Below are 20,506 nucleotides of genomic sequence, written 5' to 3' on the forward strand. Positions count from 1 at the left end.
GGGGGGGTGGAGTAGCGGCGTGGCTCTCCTATGTATTTAAAAAACAAATAAAAAAAAGACCCGCCTAATAGCGCCTCAATGACCAATTTTTTTTTTTTCAAAAGTTTTTGAAGAGAATAAAATTTATAATATAAAATCCACAATAAGAATTAACAGCATGAAAAGCACCATTGCTCAACGTGATCAGCCCAGGACAGTTCCTCTTGCAATAACGTTGGCTGTTGGAGTTTTAGGACTCATTATATACAAGGGTAATTACTCGAAATTGATGTGATTTTGAAAATCATTAGACTAATAAACCTTTACTTTGCCCCTCTTAGGTCCCACTATAAGTGTATTACAATTATCCTTCTGCTCGGAAAATACAGTTAACAGAGAAAGGTTACACTGAAAGCAAAACATAAGCTTTCTAGTTTGAGAGTTTGCAAAGAAGGGTGCCCTAGCAATTTTGAAATTTTGTGACCTACTTTCATTAGTTTATACCTTAGAGTTATTAATTTGCTAGTTTCAACATATCCAAAACATATATTGAAAAGAAAGAAATTTCACACTAAATCAATATGAGAGTTCAATTTTTTTATTCTTTTTTTTTTTCATGGGAATGTTTGCCTTTGATCTACCTTGTTTTCTCTAGTGCTACTAAATTATGTTACTACACGCAATATTTGTCGTTGAGAATTGCATGCTGAGTTATAGTGGTCTTGGTAATTGCTTTACTTTTCAAACAACACTTTACATGAAAAATACTACCACCTCTCTTACTACTATACGCATAAAACTTTGCTTGAAATTGTTGTTTTGGTTGGCAAAGAGATTGCAAAATCAGTATCTTGCATTTTTCTTATAACTAGTAAGAAAGAATCTTAGCCTTTCACATTGTTTCATAGTTAGTAAAATATGGAACGGGAAAAATATGAATAAAATACATACGTGTTTTATTCAGCAAAATTTTGGCAAGTTACGACTGAAAAGTTCGGCCACTATATAATATTTTAAACAAGAAAAATACGTATATACGTGTACAATACGAGTATTAAACGTGAAAATGCTAAATTCTTTATACGGATAAGAACTCTAAAAAAGTAAAAACTCAAAAGGGGACAATAAAGACTCAGGTAATGACCTAATAGCAATGGATAATGCTATAAACTACTCTTAGCAATAAATAAAAATTGAGGAAAAATAATTTTTAAACAAAAGATCACAGTGTCTTATGTAAAGCGTATAGCCATTCAACTATAGTATTTATACAAAAAAGACCCTACCAAAGCCACTCGGCTATACTCTTTTAAAAAAAAAAAATTTCCCGAGTATAGCCCACCGGCTATACTATTTTTGGGTCAAAAGTATAGCCGCGCTATACTCGTTAATTATACTAGCCTCTCTGCACGCGCTTCCGCGCTTACGAGAGGTTTTTTTAAAAAATAAGTAAATTTATTTTAGAATTAAAAAAGATAATGGGTAGTTGTGTTCCATAAAAATAGGATATATTATCTGTTTTTTCTTTTTCTTTTAATTTGTTTAAATATGAAAAAGTGTGAATTTACCATATTATCCTCATTTAATTAATAATTTGAATTCTTAATGTTTGCATTAACCAAGGGCATTTTCTGGTATTTTGAATGTTTCACCATTCTCTGCCTTTTGCTTTATATATATAGATTATTAAAAGGGGTTTAGCCTACCGGCTATACTATTTATTATAAAAAAGACCCCAGTACAGCCGTACGGCTGTTCTCGTTTTTAAAAAAAATCTCAAGTATAGCCACCCGGCTATACGACTTATATAAATTTTTTAAAAAAAACAACAGGGCCCAGCTAGTGGTTGGGCATGTCAAAAAAGTATAGCCGCCCGGCTATACTATTTTTATAATAAAAACCATAGTATAGCCGCGCGGCTATACTCGTTAAGTATGTTATATTTAAAAGGCGTATAGCCACACGGCTATACGATTTGTTAAAATATATATATAAAAGAAAAGTACTCTTCTTTTTATTTATTCAAATATACTTATTTTTTATATATTAAAAAGGGAATATATTAGCCTTATTTAGTTACTTTAAATACTAATTATATTTCAATTATTATTTATTTAGTGAATAATTAGTATTTGAATATTTTAAATATTTTAATTAATTTCATAAATTACTCAAATATAGTAATTAATTATTTTAAATTATTTTGGACTTTTTAAAATAAATTTCTTAAAAATCAGTTTGTTTAGTTTGATATTTATAATTAAGTAATATCTTTGCATTATTTAATTACTTTAATGAGTTTTTAGTTATTATTTATTTTGTGAATAAATTATAGTATTTAAAAATCCCCGAAAATTCTTTTAATTACCAAAAAAATATTGTAAAAACTATTTTAGTATTCCAAAAAATTGATTTTAGCCTTCAAACCCGAAATCCAAGTCTCAAACAAAAAACTCTAACTTCTAAACCTGTTGCAAAACCGTTTTCAAGCCTCAAACTCTAACCATGAGTCTACTTTAGGACACTTATGACTCAATTAGGCTTAGATACTCACATAACTCGACCTAGTATTTTACGATAGTTTAATATTTATAATTAAGTCATATCTTAGCCTTATTTAATTACTTTATAATTATTATTTTTAGTGAATAATTAGTATTTAAATATTTTATTTAATTCAGAAATTACTATTTAATTCATTTAAATTCTTTTATGGACTTGAAACACTATTTTTACTTTCCAAAAGTGTTTTTAAAATAGTTTATATTATTTAAAAATCCTGTAAAATTATTTTAAGTACCTAAAAATATTGTAAAAACTATTTTAGTATTCCAAAAATTTATTTGAGCCTCCAAACCCAAATCCAAGTCTCGGGTTTATCAAGTCGACAATTGGAATGCGGCAATGAAGCAGTTTCGCAGAGAATTTGGGCTTTCAGTTAATACTAATGCTCACTATGGGGATTTTTAGGGTTTTCCTTAGAAATTGAAAACAATAAATTGTTTATAGCTCACTTGCTGTTATTAAGCGAGGGAGATTTCACTGGGAAAACGATTAAAACGCCAAAACACTGCGCGTCGTTTTAGCGGTTTTATCAAGCAAGATTCAAGAAGGACTAAAACGCTGCGTTTAAACGTGCCACCGTTTTATAATCTTATCTCGTTTTCCGGTCAAGCGTTTGTTATTTCCTTTTACGAGTTTTTTGCTGTTTTGTTTTTTGGATCATTCGTTTTTTGTTGAGCTGATGGCTCACTGATAGATTCCTGAGAAAATATGGACTCGGGCATTGCGAGTTCCTGTAGCTGTTATTGTAACCGCTGATCGATTATTGTTGGTCTGTTTGGTTGCCGAGAAAGCCTGAGAAAGGTAATGAAAACTAGCCTACATGCAAAACGACTAGTTGTTCATGTTTTGAATTGATTCAGAAGACTGAAGGGTTTGTATTATTTCGTAAATCAAAATCTTCAACACCCACTCGCTGAAAATAAAGTTGTTCAGTTGATTGCTCTGCAGTTTTTATTACCCACCAAGTATTTGATGAAATGTGCAGGTGGAGAAACAAATCCACTGAAATGTGTACTTGTGATTGGTTAGGTTGAAGAAGTAAGAAAGCAGCGTGCCACATTCGTCCACAACCACAATGCGTCAGATGCGTAATCGTAGTCTTATGATCACACTCTACATCATCTGCATCGTTATCAGCTGCTCAAATTCAAGCCATGGGAACACGTTAGTATATCCAAATGAAACCCAATTTGCGCATTTTTCTGCTTTGATGTTAATCTCTGGGCACATTGTCTTAAACCCAATTCACTACTCTGCACCTTTTTACAGGACAGACAGCAAAGTTTTGAATGTTGGTGAAGAGCTGTGGAAGGAAACTCTGCCACTAAAAATGGGTTCACGCCTTTACCAGCTTCAAGGACTGAAGCCTGATACTTGGTACGAAGTGAAAATATCGTATCCAGCTTCTGTATGTGTTTCTAAAACTTTCAATGGAGTTTCTTTATGTTGCTCAGCAATCCCTTTATGGGTTCCTTAACTTGCATTTGTGTGTTCACAGATACCTGCTAGATTTTCCGTACAACTCAAGAGAGGGGACTTGGAATCTGCACTGACTGGGAACAGAAGATTACTAAATACAGAAAAGCTGATTTTCAAGACTGAAAGTCTTGGCTCGAACGATCAGGTTCGATTTTTGCTGCTGAATCTTTGAATACTTAGTTTCATTAATTTGAATTTCATGAGATGCTCAGTGAGTTTTGGACTCTGCTGACTACTTAGGGTGGCATGTATGTGTTGGTGAGTGTGGAGCCAGAAGGAGTTGTTGCAATACCAAATGTGCAGGAGAGGGAACACATCATTTTCAATATAGGTAATGTAATATCAATCAAATTTGGCATGAGAAATTAACATGTTTTTTTTACTATAATTTTTGCTGTTTAATGCAAGGCACATTACAATTTGTTTGTTTAACAAAGCTTATCTCTTACATGTTGGTGGCAGTTTGTGATGAACTACTATTGGGAATTCCGTACAAAGCTTGGTGGGTTGTAGGCTTTGTGTTGGTGTGCTTGGTTTTGGCGTTCACCATCCCAGCATTTCTTCCACCCTTTTTGTTACGGCCAGTGGATCAAAATGCTTCTAAAGATTCTTGAATATCTGACTCATAAAAGTGGTTGGCTTCATCAAGTTTTGGTTATTTCAGTATGATCACGGCAGCTCCATTTTAGACCAATTGAGGCATTGGAGTATCTAAGATTTCAGTTTGGTCCCGCAGTACATTTTGAAGTAACTTCTGGGCATTGACCTGACCTTCATGATTGGCTTGCAATTCGAATGGTGCGTTTTCTAGTTTCTCTTTTTGCTTCTTCTCTCAAAGAAGAGTAGATGAGATAAAGTCCTATTAGCATCAAAATTTTATGCTTTTTAATTTTCCTTTGCGAATTGGATCTTGCAACTGTAGACAGATGAGCACATTATCTCAAATTTGTTATGCACTCAGGCAATGAAATCACTTGAGCAGATGTAGATATATGGATTAGCACATTCTTTCCTCTAAGTTTTCCATTGTTCTTGTCTATTTTTGTTTGTCTTCCACATCAATCAATGAATGTAATGTGATTGAGAATGGTGAATTTTAGGGGATTTATAGCAGAACAAATATTAGCTTCACAAGCAAACAAAAACACCAACCGCATTTGACAATTTACACTCCTCCATAAACCAACTCACGCCCACCATTTCTATATATCAAGCATCACGAACTGCCTGTATGCATTAGCCCTTTGCTTCGCAGCCGCATAGTTAGATACATAGTTATATAACCATGCCATCACCGTCATTGCTGCCATGCCACAACCGCCGGAGAAAACAAAGCCGGCTGCTATGAGGAGCATGACTATCCCAGCGGGGACTAGAATTGGACTAAAGAGCACCAGGACAGGGGTAGCCATGATCAGGGCAATCACCGTCCCGGTCAGAGTTAACCCGGACAAGAATAACAGCGTGGCACCAACTATGGCTGCGGTCAAGAGCTTGACTGTCTGGTGTGAGGGTGGAGCTGACCGGCCGTAGAGGTTCTGGGTAATTTCTTTTGATTGATTCGCCATGTTTGATCAAGAAGTCTCTGTGAGACCCTGTGGATGCTGTGGAATTTATGGGGTTTATAAAACGTGATGTCGTGTGGTACGTGGCGGGCTGCATGGGATTGAGTTTTGTGAGCTGGAAACATGTCAAAAGAAGTGAATTTGCATGGCAATTTGTGAGCAACAAGGAGACCACCATGTGTTGATGAGGTGGCTGCTCTGTTTTCCTCTGCACTTGGGTTGTCCAGAAAGTCTAATATCAATGAAACGACTTGTGGTTATTGTTTAAATTTAAGTGTATCCGGCAAATGGAATAACTGCTTTGGAGCAATGTTTAAATTTAAGTGTATCCGGCAAATGGAATAACTGCTTTGGAGCAATTGCTCCCAGGTAAGCTTATGGGTTAGAGGTGTCCTAGCATCCAGCATGTAGTGTTTATAAGACTAATGAGGATTTGGGGTAATTGCTTGAGTCTTAACATCCGTCTAGTGTTTTTGAATTTTTTGAATTTAATATATACCTCTCGTTTAATATATTCTCTTATATACCCCTCTTTAATATATACCCTCTCAGTGTTTTTGAGTTTTTTGAGTTTAATATATACCTCTCGTTTAATATATTCTCTTATATACCCCTCTTTTTAATATATATACCCTCTCAATAAAAAAGATCCTAAAATTTTTCAACAAAAAAAAAGTGTATCCAAACAACCCAACTTACCCAATTTGCACATTCTAGTCTGCTTTTGCTTTGATGTCAATATAGATCCTCAGAAACATGGTCTTACACCGAAGTTACTGTTTTGTTATAAATCTAGTTTTCAGCTGATCAAAATGCTTGAAACGCTTCTTAAAATTTTCACTCAAATTTAGTAAATGATCATCAGTGTTTCAAAAGTACAGATGCAGTTCATTAGGAGCAACTTCTCTGGGAATTGACCATCAACTTGCAAATGAACCCAAGACATGCGTACATAGCAGGGCTATGAAAAGGAGAAATCAAAGGAGTTTTTATTTTCATAAACAAAAAGCCAAAACACCAAACCAACAGGATAGTTTATTTTCTCGATACATAAACCAACCCTGAAATTCAAAAAGGGCAGAAGTACTGCCCATACGAGTAAGCTCTTTTCTTTGTAGCCACGTAGCTAGATATGTACTTATACATCAATGTCAACGTTGTTACTGCCGCCACGCCGCACCCGCCAGAGAAAACAAGGCCGGCTGCTGTCAGGAACACGACTATCCCAGCCGGGACTAGGATTGGACTAAACACCACCAGCACTGGGGTGGCCATGATCAGGGCCATCACTGTCCCAGTTAACGTTAACCCGGACAGGACTAAAAGGGTTGTCCCAGCTGCGCCTGCTGTCAAGAACTTGCCAGTCAGGCGAAGGGAGGATGGTGGGGCTGCTGACTGGTCGTGGTCCTGGAGCTTCAGGGTGACGTGTCTTGATTGATCAGCCATAGTGATCAGTGACGAAGAGTCAGTGCTGCAGGAGGTGACGATATATAGATGTGATCATGCGATGACGGGGATGTGGCGTGGCACGTGGTGGGTTGCATGAGTTTTGCGTTTACAAATGGGAAACATGCATGTGCTACGTGGCACTAGAATGAATGCTTTACGTGGCAGTTCTTATTTCTGGCACTTTCTGAATCTGAACTACAAAATTCAAACGTTTTTGATGAGGTGGTCATTTTATTTTTATTTATTTTTATATTACTCTATTTACTTAAGTTTATAATGTAAATAAGGAAGTACCTTCCATTTGGATTCAAATAAAAATACAAGAAAATCAAATTCCAATTAAATTAAAATATGAAAAATCGATTTTAGTGCAAAATACGATTTAGGCTAAAAATGATGGCTTATTAAGTCAATATATACTTCGTAATAAAATCCCATAAAATCAAGTTTTCTTATTTGATGTGTAAGGAATAAAAGCCGCCAAAAATTATCTTGAGAAAATGATTATTTCGAAAAACCATTTTCATACTTAGTCAATATTTTTACATAAAACAATTTTTCATGTATGATATGAATGAATGAAGGGATCTAGGGTCAATCTAGGTAAAAAGCTTTAGATGTTTAATCTAGATAAAAAGCCTTAAATGTTCAATCCACAAAGAGTTTTTAGCCTTTCAAAATTGCAGATCCGCTAAAAAATTCATGAATCCGCCAGTGGCTCTCACTGTAACTGTTGTCAATTACTTGCTTCTATTACCTCTGTCCTGTATGTCATTAATTGCTCAAAGAGCATGAGAAGTAAATACAATAAAATACAATATATTATTTATAAAAGTCACTTTTAGTCTACGTAGTTTGTCAATTTTTTCACTTTTAATCTATGTAGTTTTAATTTTGTCAATTTGGTATTTGATTCTTGAATTCATCCAAAATTCTGTCCAAAATGTCATTCATCAAGAAATTAGATGAAAATTAAAATGTGTCTTTAAATTGCAATAAAATTAAACTACACATAAGTTAAATTGCCAAAATTAAAACCATAGGGACACATTTTTTTGTCTAACTACATGGAACATAAAGTGACTTTTTGCCATGTATCAAATAGCATTGAAGTCTTTTGCGATAAAATCTCTCATACTATACAGATAAAACCCTAAGTTACGACTTTGGTGATAGAATTTTATAAGTTAAGTTGGAACCTCACACCAAGTAATTTAGGAGGGTGTATTCAATTAAGATTTTAAAAGAGTTCAATGGAGTTACAAAGTTTATAGAGTTTAATATAGAGTTTGACTAAACTATATATGATGTACAACAACAAAGAAAAAATAACATAACAAAAGAAAATTGCACACCATACGATTGCAAGAAGAGAAGAGAAGAGACTTTTTACCTCCACTTGACAGGCATACACGAGGGTACAACAACAATATGAATTGTAAGAAGATCATATATATGTAAAAACATACGTAGAAAAATAAGAGATGAGATTTTTTTTACCTTAGACAAGCACACACGTTCAAAGATTATGGAAAACATAGAGCACATTCAAGTTCCTAGGATTAACATAAGATTTGTCATGGCCTTTGGTATTTATACTTACCACTTTAAAGTCTAACAAAATCGGACAACTCATTAATTCTTTCACAATAAATAACTTATTGAATACACCTAAATTTCGATACACTTTTTTGAAAGTCAATAGACATCTGAATTGAATCACCCAAATTTTTACAAACTCTTTTAAAATCTTAGGGGGTGTATTCAATTAGGATTTTAATAGATTTTTTTGAAGCTTAAAAGTCTAATGGTGTTCAATTATGATTTTTAAGTAATCAATAAAAATATGATGATATTCAATTAGGATTTTAAAATCATCAATGCAAGTCTGGTGGTATTTAATTAAGACTTTTAAAAGATTATAAAAAGTACGGTAATATTAAAAAACTTACCGATTTTGATGTATTTCTTTAAATGATATATTGTGTGAGACTTTTGAGTGGGTAATATAAATACCAAACCCCATAAAAAATCTCACCCTATAATATATGATTCTCACGGTGGTTTGTTTTGAGAGAAGATGAACAGACTTGAGAAGATAAACAAGGTTCTCATTTGTGTTGCTTTGCTGTGGGCACAAGCCTACATACATCCGTTTTTTATATCTTTCCACTCTGCCAATTTATCAATTATTAATAAGAGTGTGGAACAAATAAAGAAGAAGAAACCAATCTATAAGATTGATAGTTTCGGTGTTTTTGGTTTGTTGCGCACTGCCTCAATCTTTTATGATTGATTTTTCTTTTTATTTAGCATTTATTTTATAAAATAATATTTTACTTTTGTAAAAACTGGAGAATGATGATTCGAATAACTATAGAGCTTTGTTTTGTTTACTTTGGGTCTTCTAGTCCCACTTCGGAGAAAAGGACCACTATGCTACGGATTAACATTTGGGATATAGGAATAACTTATCTTTTGAATAATTTTATCTTTTTATCATTAATTTGATTGTTAGTGAGATGCATGCACAGTCAACAAATTCAATCGACCTTTGACTTGACTGATCGACCATGATCAACGGTTGTGATTCACACTGATGTGAAGAGATCATGGGAATCTATTTAAGGAAGGGGCTGAACTACACGTGGTGCAAGATGTCATTTGGGTGTGCCAAGTGGTTTGTCGCTTGAGTTTGAATTCACGAAGTTGAGAAGATACGTAAGATTCTTCCCTGTCTCGACGTGGTCATGTTGAGTGTCGAGTAATTATAGTGTGGTAAAGAGTATGACTACGTGATATAATTTATTCATGTATTATAATATAAATAGATATTTACAGTCTCAATTTTTTATACAACAGGAGTTTGAGAGATTGTGGTTACCTACTGTTAGATATTAATTCAATGGTTCAAAAAAGTTTCTTAAAATGAGTGCAAGAGTGAGTGAACCATTGAATTTACCTCTAACGGTAAATGACTACAAATCTCTTAGACCTCTATAGTTCAAAAGAACCTTGTCATAAATATTTATTGGTGTTATATAGTGGAGAAATCTAAATTATATTAATTAATACAGCATGGCTGTATTTCAGTATCGCAGTGTGAACTGAATCCAGGCCAGCTGGCAATGACTGGGGATGTTGTCGCGGCTGTGACTTTGGTGTCTCGGTGACAATAGCGCTGCTCATGTCAAACATCCCCGAGGACGCTCCTCATCCAAATAAAGAAACCGTGTGAAATCACTTGCGTTTACTACCGTCGATCTCGTGGGCCCCAACGAGACTCAAAAATTGGTAAATCTACACGGCAACAGACAAGTATCCCCTAAATTTTGAAAATATTTAGACAAGGCCAGAGCGGGAGGAGCACGTGGCGACAACTCAGAATTCGACCGTTGCGAATGCTTATTCAAGCCCCGTCTTTAGCCTTCGCTCTCCTTCAATCTTTCGCCCCTCTCGTTCTCTTTCTCTCTCTATCTCTCTCGCTTTCTCTCTCTTCTCTCTCTCATGGCAATCGCTGCTGAGAACCAAGCCCAAGAGAAGGTCAGATTTAAAGAAAAACCTTTCAAGTCACCTTTCAAGTTTCAATTTTTTTGTAGCCGTTGGGATCTTGAGTCCCCAAATTCAAATGCTAGGGTTTTAATTTCTTTTCGGTTCTTTTGTTTTTCTCTGAAGATGAGATGTTTAATTATTTTTCTTGATGATGAAGATAATGGTTTCTTTGGGTATATGTGAATTTTGAGATCGCATTATCAAAATTCGAATTCGAGCCTCTGACTGTAGGGTTTTCTGATTTGAAATTTAGGAATTTGGGCTTGAGGTGTAGGTCAATTAGCTTCAATGGGGTTTAAAGTGCTAATTGGTAAATGTTTATATATTTAGATTCTATGAGGATTTTTAAATATGGGTTTGCTTTCATCAGGCTTCTTCGGAGGTTTCAGCGACGGAGACAAGAAGATGGACGCTCAATGACTTCGACATTGGAAAGCCTCTTGGCCGAGGAAAGTTTGGTCACGTCTATTTGGCAAGAGAGAAACGGGTATGTTCTTCTTTTTCTTCTTCTTTATAGCCATGCATTTTGTAAATTTTGGCGTTCTTTAGCTGCTGTTTCAATTATTTTTGGTACTAGCATTCATGGGGTTTGTTTAGTCAAGGAATTAATCTTCTATAGCTGTCGACTTGGGTTTCATTCTTGATAGCTAAGATTGAAATGAAGAAGAAAATAAAATTTTGAAAAACATGTTTTATGTACCACAAATAGAACTGCCAGTTTTTGTGGCTTAATTATACTCATGTAGTCCGGAGTGCCAATATTCTATTCACTTAAAAAAAAAATGGAAAGCAGATGAAGGGTGAATGTGTGTGAGAGAGAGTGAGAAATTTTGGTTTATAATATGCATTCTTATCAAATGAAGTGGAATTTAAATGGTGTCTCTTTGTTTGCCTACTTTCAATTGTGCACCTAACTTGATCTTTTTATTCCTGGAACAGAGCAATCACATTGTGGCACTTAAAGTCCTCTTTAAGAGCCAGCTGCAACAGTCTCAGGTTGAACATCAGCTTCGTCGGGAAGTTGAAATACAAAGTCATCTTCGACATCCCAATATCTTACGCCTTTATGGGTACTTTTACGATCAGGTATATTGCTCATAGCCTCATAAGCTGCTAATATTTCAACATCTTAAACTTGTCTTACTTAGTGGAAACACAGGTGTTTTACCATTCATTTGGAAATTTATTTATTGCAGAAACGAGTTTATTTGATTTTAGAATATGCTGCCAAAGGTGAACTATACAAGGAACTTCAGAAGTGTAAATACTTCAGTGAAAGACGTGCTGCCACTGTAAGTTGTTTTTATGTAGTGTCATTCAGTTTCTTTTGCGCTTATACCATTTACCATGTCACCTATAACAAGAATGACTACTCTTTTGGGACATAAACCAATTTAGGTCATTTATTTTTGAGAACTTTGACTAAAAATTCTAATGTGTGTACTTATCTTGCATGGCCAGTATGTTGCATCGTTGGCACGGGCCCTTATATACTGCCATGGAAAGCATGTAATTCACAGAGATATCAAGCCAGAGAACCTTCTAATTGGTGCACAGGTTTGGATTGCCATCCTTGCTATTATATCTTTTATTTTTCAAGGATACATATTTGGTCTTTATCAAATCAATGTGGATCTCCTTTGACAGGGTGAACTCAAGATAGCAGATTTTGGGTGGTCAGTGCATACATTCAACCGCAGGCGGACCATGTGTGGTACCCTTGATTACCTCCCTCCTGAGATGGGTATGTTAACAAGCTAAATATTCTCCTTCTTTTGTAACAGTGTCTATCCAAACTGATCATCTTCACATGTATTTCATACCGCTGTGTTAAAGAGAAATTTTACAAAAAACCATTTATAGCATTCTTCTGCAAAAACACAACTACTACTATATCTTACTAATACTTTTGAGTTGTGAAACAGTGGAGAGCGTAGAGCATGATGCTAGTGTGGATATATGGAGCCTTGGTGTCCTGTGCTATGAGTTTCTCTATGGAGTCCCGCCTTTTGAGGCCAAGGAGCATTCAGATACATATAGAAGGTAAAGTGTGACCTGCAAAATGATTAAAGTTCACAAAATAGATTCTATTATCACGTAACTTGTATGTGTGATGAGGAATTCTCCATGGAATGAAATACTTTTTATTAAAACAATAATCTTATGATACAAGTTTTCTCTGAATGAAAAAAGATTAATGGGAGGTATGGAATTCTAGACATGGCTAATATGGCTCTGCTATTTGTCTTCACAGGATTGTTCAAGTGGATCTAAAGTTTCCTCCTAAACCAATTGTCTCTTCTCATGCAAAGGACCTTATTAGTCAGGTTCTTGTCCTCATGCTTTTGCACTTCAGTTCGAGTATTTGCTATTTCATTGTTGCTTCAAAACAGAGTGTTATTAGTAATGTCTGAATTTTTTTGTTTTTTAAATGCAGATGCTTGTGAAGGACTCTTCTCAACGCCTGCCATTGCACAAGCTTCTAGAACATCCATGGATTGTTCAGAACGCGGAGCCCTCTGGCGTATATAGGATATAATTTGCCAAGCCAGATATAACGAAGGAGATAATGGCTGTAGAATTTAATTTTCTATGAACATCTGAACAATTTATCTAGCCGGCCTCAGCCAACTTTGTGATGTAATACTTTCTTGTATGAATCTATTGATAAAAAAAAATGTTTGTTAATAAAAATTCTTTTTTCTTCGTGCTAAGCAGTGACTCGTATTAGTGAAATGTTTGCATTTGGTAAACTTTCAAATTCCCATTCATGCATGACCTCAGTTCCTACATGTAAGAAAATTTTCCTTCCATTTTCTGCCAGGGCACATTTATGGAAATGGTTGCGATTTTGACACCTCCAGCTCCAGTTTAATTTTGAGTTTTTCTATTTAAACCCCACACTTTTCTTTGTTCACCCAAATACTTAAATTATTAAACTCTTAAGTTTTATTATTGTGTAAAAACACAAAAAAGGTCATCCAACTTAATACTAAACCCTAGTAAGTTTTAGAAAAACACTTCATACATACACTCCACCACTCTTCATATTAAGTTTTAGAAAAACACAAACCCCTCTGCACCCAATTGCCAGATTATTCTTCTTTCAAGCCAAGAAACCTACTACACTCTCATCTTTTCTTCACAAACCCTAAATTAGGATTGTGAGAGTAATATAGGTGGATAGGGAGGGAGTGGATATTACGAATTCCCCTGACTTTGCATTCCTTCATCAGCTCTCTCTTTCTCTCTTTCTTTTATTAACAGATTTCTTCCATGCCTAAGGCCCAACACTTCTGCTTTCTGTTTTTATTTCTCTCCTAAATTGACATAATGCCCTCAATAATATAAACGTAGTGTTTATTGCATCCATGTACAACATATATATATATATATATAATAAGAAAATAATATTAAAATACCATGCCAGATCAGTTTTCCAGAGCAGAACAAAATTCTTGATGAAGAACGACTACACTTGTAAGCTATTACTTGTAAAATATTTATCACACTATGTTACATTGAAAAATTATAGAACTTGTCCTACAAAAAAAATATATTCAGGTGCAAAAGAATAATGATGCAGTAATGCTTGCAAAATGTTGGTATGAAACTGCAAGATGGACTTGAAGATCTTAGGATTCGGGTGTGGGGTGTGAGGTTGATGAGTTTTTTTTTTCCCCTTTACTAGGTGTGTATTTAGGAGTAGTTTGGAAAGATAGTGAGGTTTTCTTAGAAATTGTGAAAATTTGAATTAGAAGTTGAGGTGAACAAAGAGAAGTACGGGGTTTAAATAAGAATATTCAGTTTAGAGTGCCATAAACTAACATGGAGTAACATGGGAGTGTTAAAATCCCTACCCTTTTGGAAATCGAAGCATAGCAAAGAAAAGTTGAAAGAAATATCAACAGAACGCAGTTCTCATGTATGCAAATCTGTGGAAGCAGAAACAGTCGGCATATGACATCGTTTTCATAGAACTTGTTGAATTGAGAAAGAATCTTTCGATACAAGAAAACAATCATGCTCTATAGATACTAGAAGTCAAAATTTGAATTTCCCTCATCCACAATCTGGGGATGGTACATCAATAACATCAGACCACTGATCATAACTTAAGGTGCTAAAGAAGCGAGAGTCTCGTGTGTTTTCATGTCATGCTAGGAATATCTTTAGTTGCAAACTTGCTGTCTTTACAATTTTCCCCTTCGAGCAGTTGAGTTGGAGGCTCTTCCCCTTCTTGGACTTCAATGACGTCTTTGGGGTTCAAGAAGCTCGGCTGGTTAGTTGAAGAAAGAAGTCGTGCCCACATCCTGTCGGTAATCACAACCTTGTTTTGCTTCTCAGTGATATGCTGTATTAAAAAAATCAAACAAATTAATTACTGGTCGGTCTTAATTTCAAATTGTTGGAGCAACATTTAAATTTAAGATATCTAGCATGAAATTAGAGTAGATGCAGTTGATGGACAGCTATGTAAATAACTTATGCCAGAAAATAACTTGTAAAATAAAGGATAACTATGTAAGGGAAGTGAAACATACATTAAAAGGAATATAAGAATGCCTTCCATTGACAGGCCCACATATGAAGCCTGTGTACCCTGCCATTGCTCCATGAACAGCACTTTGAGCAAGTAGCGTGCAGTAGACATTATCAGCTGCATTGCTCGGAATAGCACGGATCATGTATGTAGGATCTGGCAAACAATTTAATCGGTTAGATGCTATTGCTTCTTATTTTGGTGAATTTTTTAATGAGGAAAAGAAACCATTAAAGGAGGAAAATCTGGGGCCACTGACCTATATACTTGAGATTGATGGAAATCTTTTGTTGTCTCCCAAAATGATTCTGAAACAGAAGCAAACAATGGTTAACCAAACAAAAGAAATTTAAACAGATTCATCAGTAAGATATCTGCATCAACTATAACTTCTCAGTTGCCAGTCGTAGATGAGATCTTTTATTGGAAATGGAGAAACAGAGTTCGATTTCCTCTACTTTTAAATTATAATACAATTTCCAATTCTTATTCCACCCACGTGAAGAGGGAAAGGGAACTTTTATGACAGTAGATTCTTACATGAACAAGAAAAGCTTCGTGTGATGTGATGAATAAAAAAACAGAGAGAGAAGGTTGCAAGCGACACCTTTATCCTCTGAGAAATCCATAGGCCAACATCTTTAAGTAGCTTGTTTCCTGAAGCATCCTGCTGGTTCATGGATTGCAAGCTCTCCGACAGAAGATCCTGTCCCGCACCCTCAGCTATCACAATAACCATATGCCCATTTTCTTTGAGTCGTTTTTCTATGTACTCGAAAAGTCCACCTCTTCCTTCAAGATAGAAGGGGGACTCCGGAATCAAACAGCAGTCCACATCTCGGCTGGCAAGTGTAGCATACATAGCTATGAAACCTGCATCAAAAAATCCAGTCTAAGTCAAAAGTTGTACAGGGCTGGTATCAAACATAACTAGTACAAAAATTAACTGTTGTAATTTACGTTCCAAAAAATTTAAGCCATTAGGGGTATTTTTGCGGCATTGAAACAGAAAATGTAGACCCAAAATGAGAATCTTTACCGCTGTAGCGTCCCATTAGCTTCACAACACCAATGCCATTCTCAATACTTTCAGCTTCAACATGAGCTGCATTAATGGCACGTTGAGCCTCCTCAACTGCAGTATCAAAGCCAAAGGATCTGTCTATAACCGGAATGTCATTGTCTATGGTTTTAGGAATTCCTGCAACAGAAACTTTGAGGCCGCGCCGTCTAATTTCCTGCACAGTGAGAAGTAGACTGTTTTAAGAACGAGACTGTAACATATAATTCATCAAGACAAGTCAGATACAGTTAAGCATGGAGTTATTCTTTAGTAGGGTCCAAAAAAACTAGAAAGTAGACACGATCCTTTATCATTGGCCTCAGTTATAACTTTAAGGTGGCCTCCATAATAAACTGTAAGGTCTACATCTAGCAATTCATATATATCATATAACAAATCCCACCTTTATGCGGAGGCATCAAACTTTCATCATTTAGTGTAGAGTCATTTTACCTCATAGATGACAGCTGCTCCTTTTTGAGTTCCATCACCTCCAATTATGTAAACCTGTTTCACAAAAAGCATGCCATGAGAGTCCCGTCTGTGTGCCTTGTCTGTGAGATTTTATGTTCGAATTTACAATATATAGCTAACAGCATACAGAAAAATAGTTAAGAAAAACTAATCCTTACCTGATTAATTCCACGATCCTGAATGCTGTCAACAATCTTTGAGGTATCATGTCCTCCTCGTGATGTACCAAGGATAGTACCACCACGTTTGTGGATGTCATTGACAACCTTAGGTGTTAAGTCAATGGTATTTCGGGCATAGAAACCCTTGTATCCTCCCTAATATATGTCAATATAGAATTTGTTAGCGAGACACATTGAACCTCAAGAAATGTCAACATAAACCACTCATATCTATTTCACAGAAGTAATATCAGACTATTTCCTTTCTCTACATCACAAAACATATTGAACCCCAAGCATATGTCAGTACAACCACTCACATCTATCCCAAGAACTTTGTTGACGCCATACATGTGATAAAGTCCACACACAATTTCCCTGATCACCGTGTTGAGTCCAGGGCACAAACCACCACATGTTACAATACAAGCATGAACTTCATCCGAGTCAAAATACACCTGAACCAACGCACATGAATGCATGTCACTACTACATACAATGCACATTTCTTAGTACCATAACTTCAGCAGCATTCAGACAGCATAAATTCCATACCTTTTGGCGTGGTCCTGCTCGCCGAAAATGCGTCCCTCTTGGACTATCCGTGTGGACAACAATCTAAAAAAAAGAGTGGAACCACCACATTGTAAGCTCACATATACAACCAGTGCCAAAAAACAAAAGGTGCTAAATTTACAGATAATTCATCAAAATTGCATCATTTAACAATAATGAGATCTACCCTCTATTGAAAAAAAAATACTTTTAAATAAAAAGAAAATTTTAAAAAAGCTAAGTATCGGAATGTTACCTTTTGAGCAACAGTATCGTCCACATTAACAAAATACTGCCTGAAAAAAGTAAGAAGTCATTGTATTGTATTGAGAGATTAAACAAAGCAAAAGCAGAGACCATTCTTCTCGAGAATTAGTACGTACTTTACAACTGAATAAGCCGGATTGAATTGCAACGGATTGGGATAAGTCTGCAACACAACCAAACACCCCCTCAAAATCGATTAAATTCAGAAAAATATCATATTAGCGCAAATGCAGAATAAAAAACATCGATCAAACGAATCAAAAAAAGACGGCGAGTGAGGAAATTACAGGAAGATCGGACAAGTAGTCGCAGAGATGAGGCACGTCTTCGAGCACATAACCAAAATCGCCTTTCACGACCTTCATCTGCAAGTTTCCAGTAGGCCCCATTGCTTTAGCGGATTTCTGATCACTCATAACAAAACCAGAAGAATAATCTGCGATTGAAAGTAATTGAAGCAGAAACGAAATCGGAGTGTATGGTTCTCGGACAGGGGAGGAGGGGCTGTTAGTAAATTGGATAAGGTGCAGGGGTATTTATACTCCGCAATGATTGTGCCCGCGAGGGCCTGGAACGCGTATAAAATAGTAAAAAAAGTTGAGGACACGTGATATGGGGAAAGCGACGTCGTTGGGTGTTTTGAGTTTTTGTGTCTGGTCCACATCAGCGGCACAGTTTGAAAGAATACAGTTCTGGTAAGTGAAAACAGGTGGCGGGATTTAGCGGCGGTAGAATAAAGGCAGCCTCTAGTCAAGGGCGACGTGTTTCTGGTGTTTTTTGTATTTTCCTTTGTTTTTGGGCCGGAGGTTTTGCGCGAAAAACAGGTGGCCTGTTTTGATTACTAGTAATTGTCGCTTTTGGCCCTGGTTTTTAATTACTCCATAAATTTATGGGCCTTCGCATGGGGGTTGTTTTGTTCATCGACATAGGTACACAACTGTAGGATTCCTAGAACATTATGTCAATTTGTCAATAGGGAAGAGTGTGTCGACAACAAAAATTAATTTCTTCGTGAAATTACTTCGTCGAAACCAAAAAGTTTTAAGGTAACGAATTTTTAAATGATTGGGCAAACCACTAGAATGTTTAAAATTTATAGTTTGACTAACTTATTAACTACAATGAAATATGTTGACCATAGATATAGTGGCTGCAATAATGACGATGGATGGGGTGCTAATGTTGTTTTGGTTGAGAGATAGGTGGTAGTGAGTGGCCGATAAATGGAGGTGATAGCGTTGCGTGATGATAGTGATGGCAGTAAAGGCGGAGGCAATGTCAGTAGAGAAGTAGGGATGGCGGGAGTAAGGTGAGTGGTGATTGAGTGGCGGTGATGGTAGTGGCAATGAGCCGAAGGATGTGGTTTTTTTTTTTCCTCTTTGTCTTCAATTCTGAAAAATGTCATAAATTCGAATTAAAACTTGAGATATGTTGTAAAATAACTGGGATATGTGCGAATATTGAGCTGCACGTAAAGTAGATGAGACACAGTATTTAACGAGGTTCGGCTATGCCTACGTCCCCGGAGAGCAGCAGTAGTAACTTTTCCACTATGTAAAATAATAGGGCTACAACTTTAGTGTTTACAATATGTATGGCTCACTCAATTTTCTCTCTTGGAGAATTTCTCTCTTGCTCTCTTTCCTCTCAACTCACTCACCCTCTTTCTTCCTTCTCTTCCTCTTCTCTAAGCTCACACTTCTCTTGATGGAGGTATCTATTTATAGGCCTAAGACATTGGTGGTTCACCTCACAATATAATTGGTAGACAACATCATTAATATTCTTCAATCAATTGGGTAATGGTTTGGTTTGGTGGGTGTGAGTTGGCTATGTGGGCTTCACCTATTCTTCTTTACTTATTCTTCTTTACAACACTCCCCCTTGGAGACCACATGTCCCTAGATTGGTTGCCTCATTAAAACCTTGCTTGGAGAAAACCCAGTGAGGTAGAAAACTGATGGAAGGAAGAAAATTACAGTAATCAGTGCAGCATAGTTCTGGATGCTCCCCCTGATGAATATCTCCCCCTGATATCTTCATGATTATCTTTTGGAGCGAAAATCTTTTGGAGTGAGTGGAGGATGTAGCCATCAACTATTCATATAGTTAAGTGAGTAAATATATTTCCAGTGAACTATCTCTATGTAAATCATAGAAATTTTCAGAGTCCGCGTTTTCAACAAAATCAGGGCTATTTGTAAGTTTACTCGAAAAGAATATGCCTGTATATGGTGTTATGCGGATATAGCACCAAGTGTGCCTTGCATCATCCCAAAATGATGGCGATGGAGTTGAACTCTATATGGAATATACAATGTCCGGTCTAATATACGTCCGGAAAATTATTTAAGTGCCCAACGGATAATCCACACAAAAATGCTTCAATACTTTCTTAGCAAAAATCTCATTGGCATAACGCTCGATTTTCAGGTCGAGACAAATATTACATGAATTCTGCAGAAGCTTTAATGTGTTGCAAACACATTATAATCAATGTACTCACTGAGGTAATTTATGCATATTAATATTGAGTACAGATTTTGTGCTTCAAGCATATGTCCTTTAGGGACTTGCTTTACGCAATGTCAATCCTCTCAACGGATTTTGTTTAAAAGGGATTAAACTTTATGACACATTATATAGCTTTAACCCAGCTATTTATACATCTTTAGGAAATCGCTTCTGGCGATATGCTCCGTGCATTTAATAACCCTTAAAGATAATATGTTGGTCTCCGTAATTGTGCAGTAAGGGGGCACAATTGAATCTGTAAATATGGAAAAAACCAAACATTCCTTGTTTCTGCCAGAAACACTGTGTCATACAAAGTAGGTATATTCTCTTTTATTCC

The 20,506-nt window shown here is 35.9% G+C and overlaps 5 protein-coding genes across 6 annotated transcripts; 2 read left to right on the forward strand and 3 right to left on the reverse strand.

Annotated features, from left to right (window-relative positions):
* LOC18791873 lies at positions 3,063-5,110 on the forward strand. 2 transcript variants are annotated; one of them, XM_020554901.1, is made up of 6 exons: positions 3,063-3,345; positions 3,530-3,708; positions 3,814-3,952; positions 4,043-4,168; positions 4,264-4,354; positions 4,486-5,110. In XM_020554901.1, the coding sequence occupies exons 2-6, from the start codon at positions 3,620-3,622 to the stop codon at positions 4,635-4,637; spliced, it is 597 nt and encodes a 198-aa protein (XP_020410490.1). In that variant the 5' UTR covers positions 3,063-3,345; positions 3,530-3,619; the 3' UTR covers positions 4,638-5,110. The 2 variants fall into 2 exon arrangements, with proteins under 2 accessions (XP_020410490.1, XP_007224788.1); XM_007224726.2 differs by having other exon boundaries at positions 3,065-3,345; positions 3,574-3,708; positions 4,486-5,041.
* LOC18791193 (oleosin 1) lies at positions 5,226-5,591 on the reverse strand. The gene has a single exon (XM_007224998.2). It carries the CDS (start codon positions 5,589-5,591, stop codon positions 5,226-5,228), a length of 366 nt encoding a protein of 121 aa, XP_007225060.2.
* LOC18791465 (oleosin 16 kDa) lies at positions 6,657-7,034 on the reverse strand. Its single transcript, XM_007224615.1, has one exon. It carries the CDS (start codon positions 7,032-7,034, stop codon positions 6,657-6,659), a length of 378 nt encoding a protein of 125 aa, XP_007224677.1.
* LOC18791082 (serine/threonine-protein kinase Aurora-1) lies at positions 10,432-13,303 on the forward strand. Its single transcript, XM_007221765.2, has 9 exons — positions 10,432-10,580; positions 10,960-11,076; positions 11,529-11,675; positions 11,786-11,881; positions 12,051-12,146; positions 12,237-12,333; positions 12,515-12,632; positions 12,844-12,916; positions 13,027-13,303. The coding sequence occupies exons 1-9, from the start codon at positions 10,545-10,547 to the stop codon at positions 13,126-13,128; spliced, it is 882 nt and encodes a 293-aa protein (XP_007221827.1). The 5' UTR covers positions 10,432-10,544; the 3' UTR covers positions 13,129-13,303.
* Positions 14,514-18,212, reverse strand: LOC18788353 (ATP-dependent 6-phosphofructokinase 6). The gene is made up of 12 exons (XM_007223320.2): positions 17,940-18,212; positions 17,769-17,815; positions 17,642-17,681; positions 17,386-17,448; positions 17,151-17,288; positions 16,828-16,986; positions 16,649-16,702; positions 16,172-16,370; positions 15,740-16,005; positions 15,392-15,440; positions 15,134-15,288; positions 14,514-14,943 (listed from the first exon to the last, which is right to left on the reverse strand). The coding sequence occupies exons 1-12, from the start codon at positions 18,066-18,068 to the stop codon at positions 14,740-14,742; spliced, it is 1,503 nt and encodes a 500-aa protein (XP_007223382.1). The 5' UTR covers positions 18,069-18,212; the 3' UTR covers positions 14,514-14,739.

The sequence above is a fragment of the Prunus persica genome, chromosome G1 (assembly GCF_000346465.2).
Source record: "Prunus persica cultivar Lovell chromosome G1, Prunus_persica_NCBIv2, whole genome shotgun sequence".
Taxonomy (NCBI): Eukaryota; Viridiplantae; Streptophyta; class Magnoliopsida; order Rosales; family Rosaceae; genus Prunus; species Prunus persica.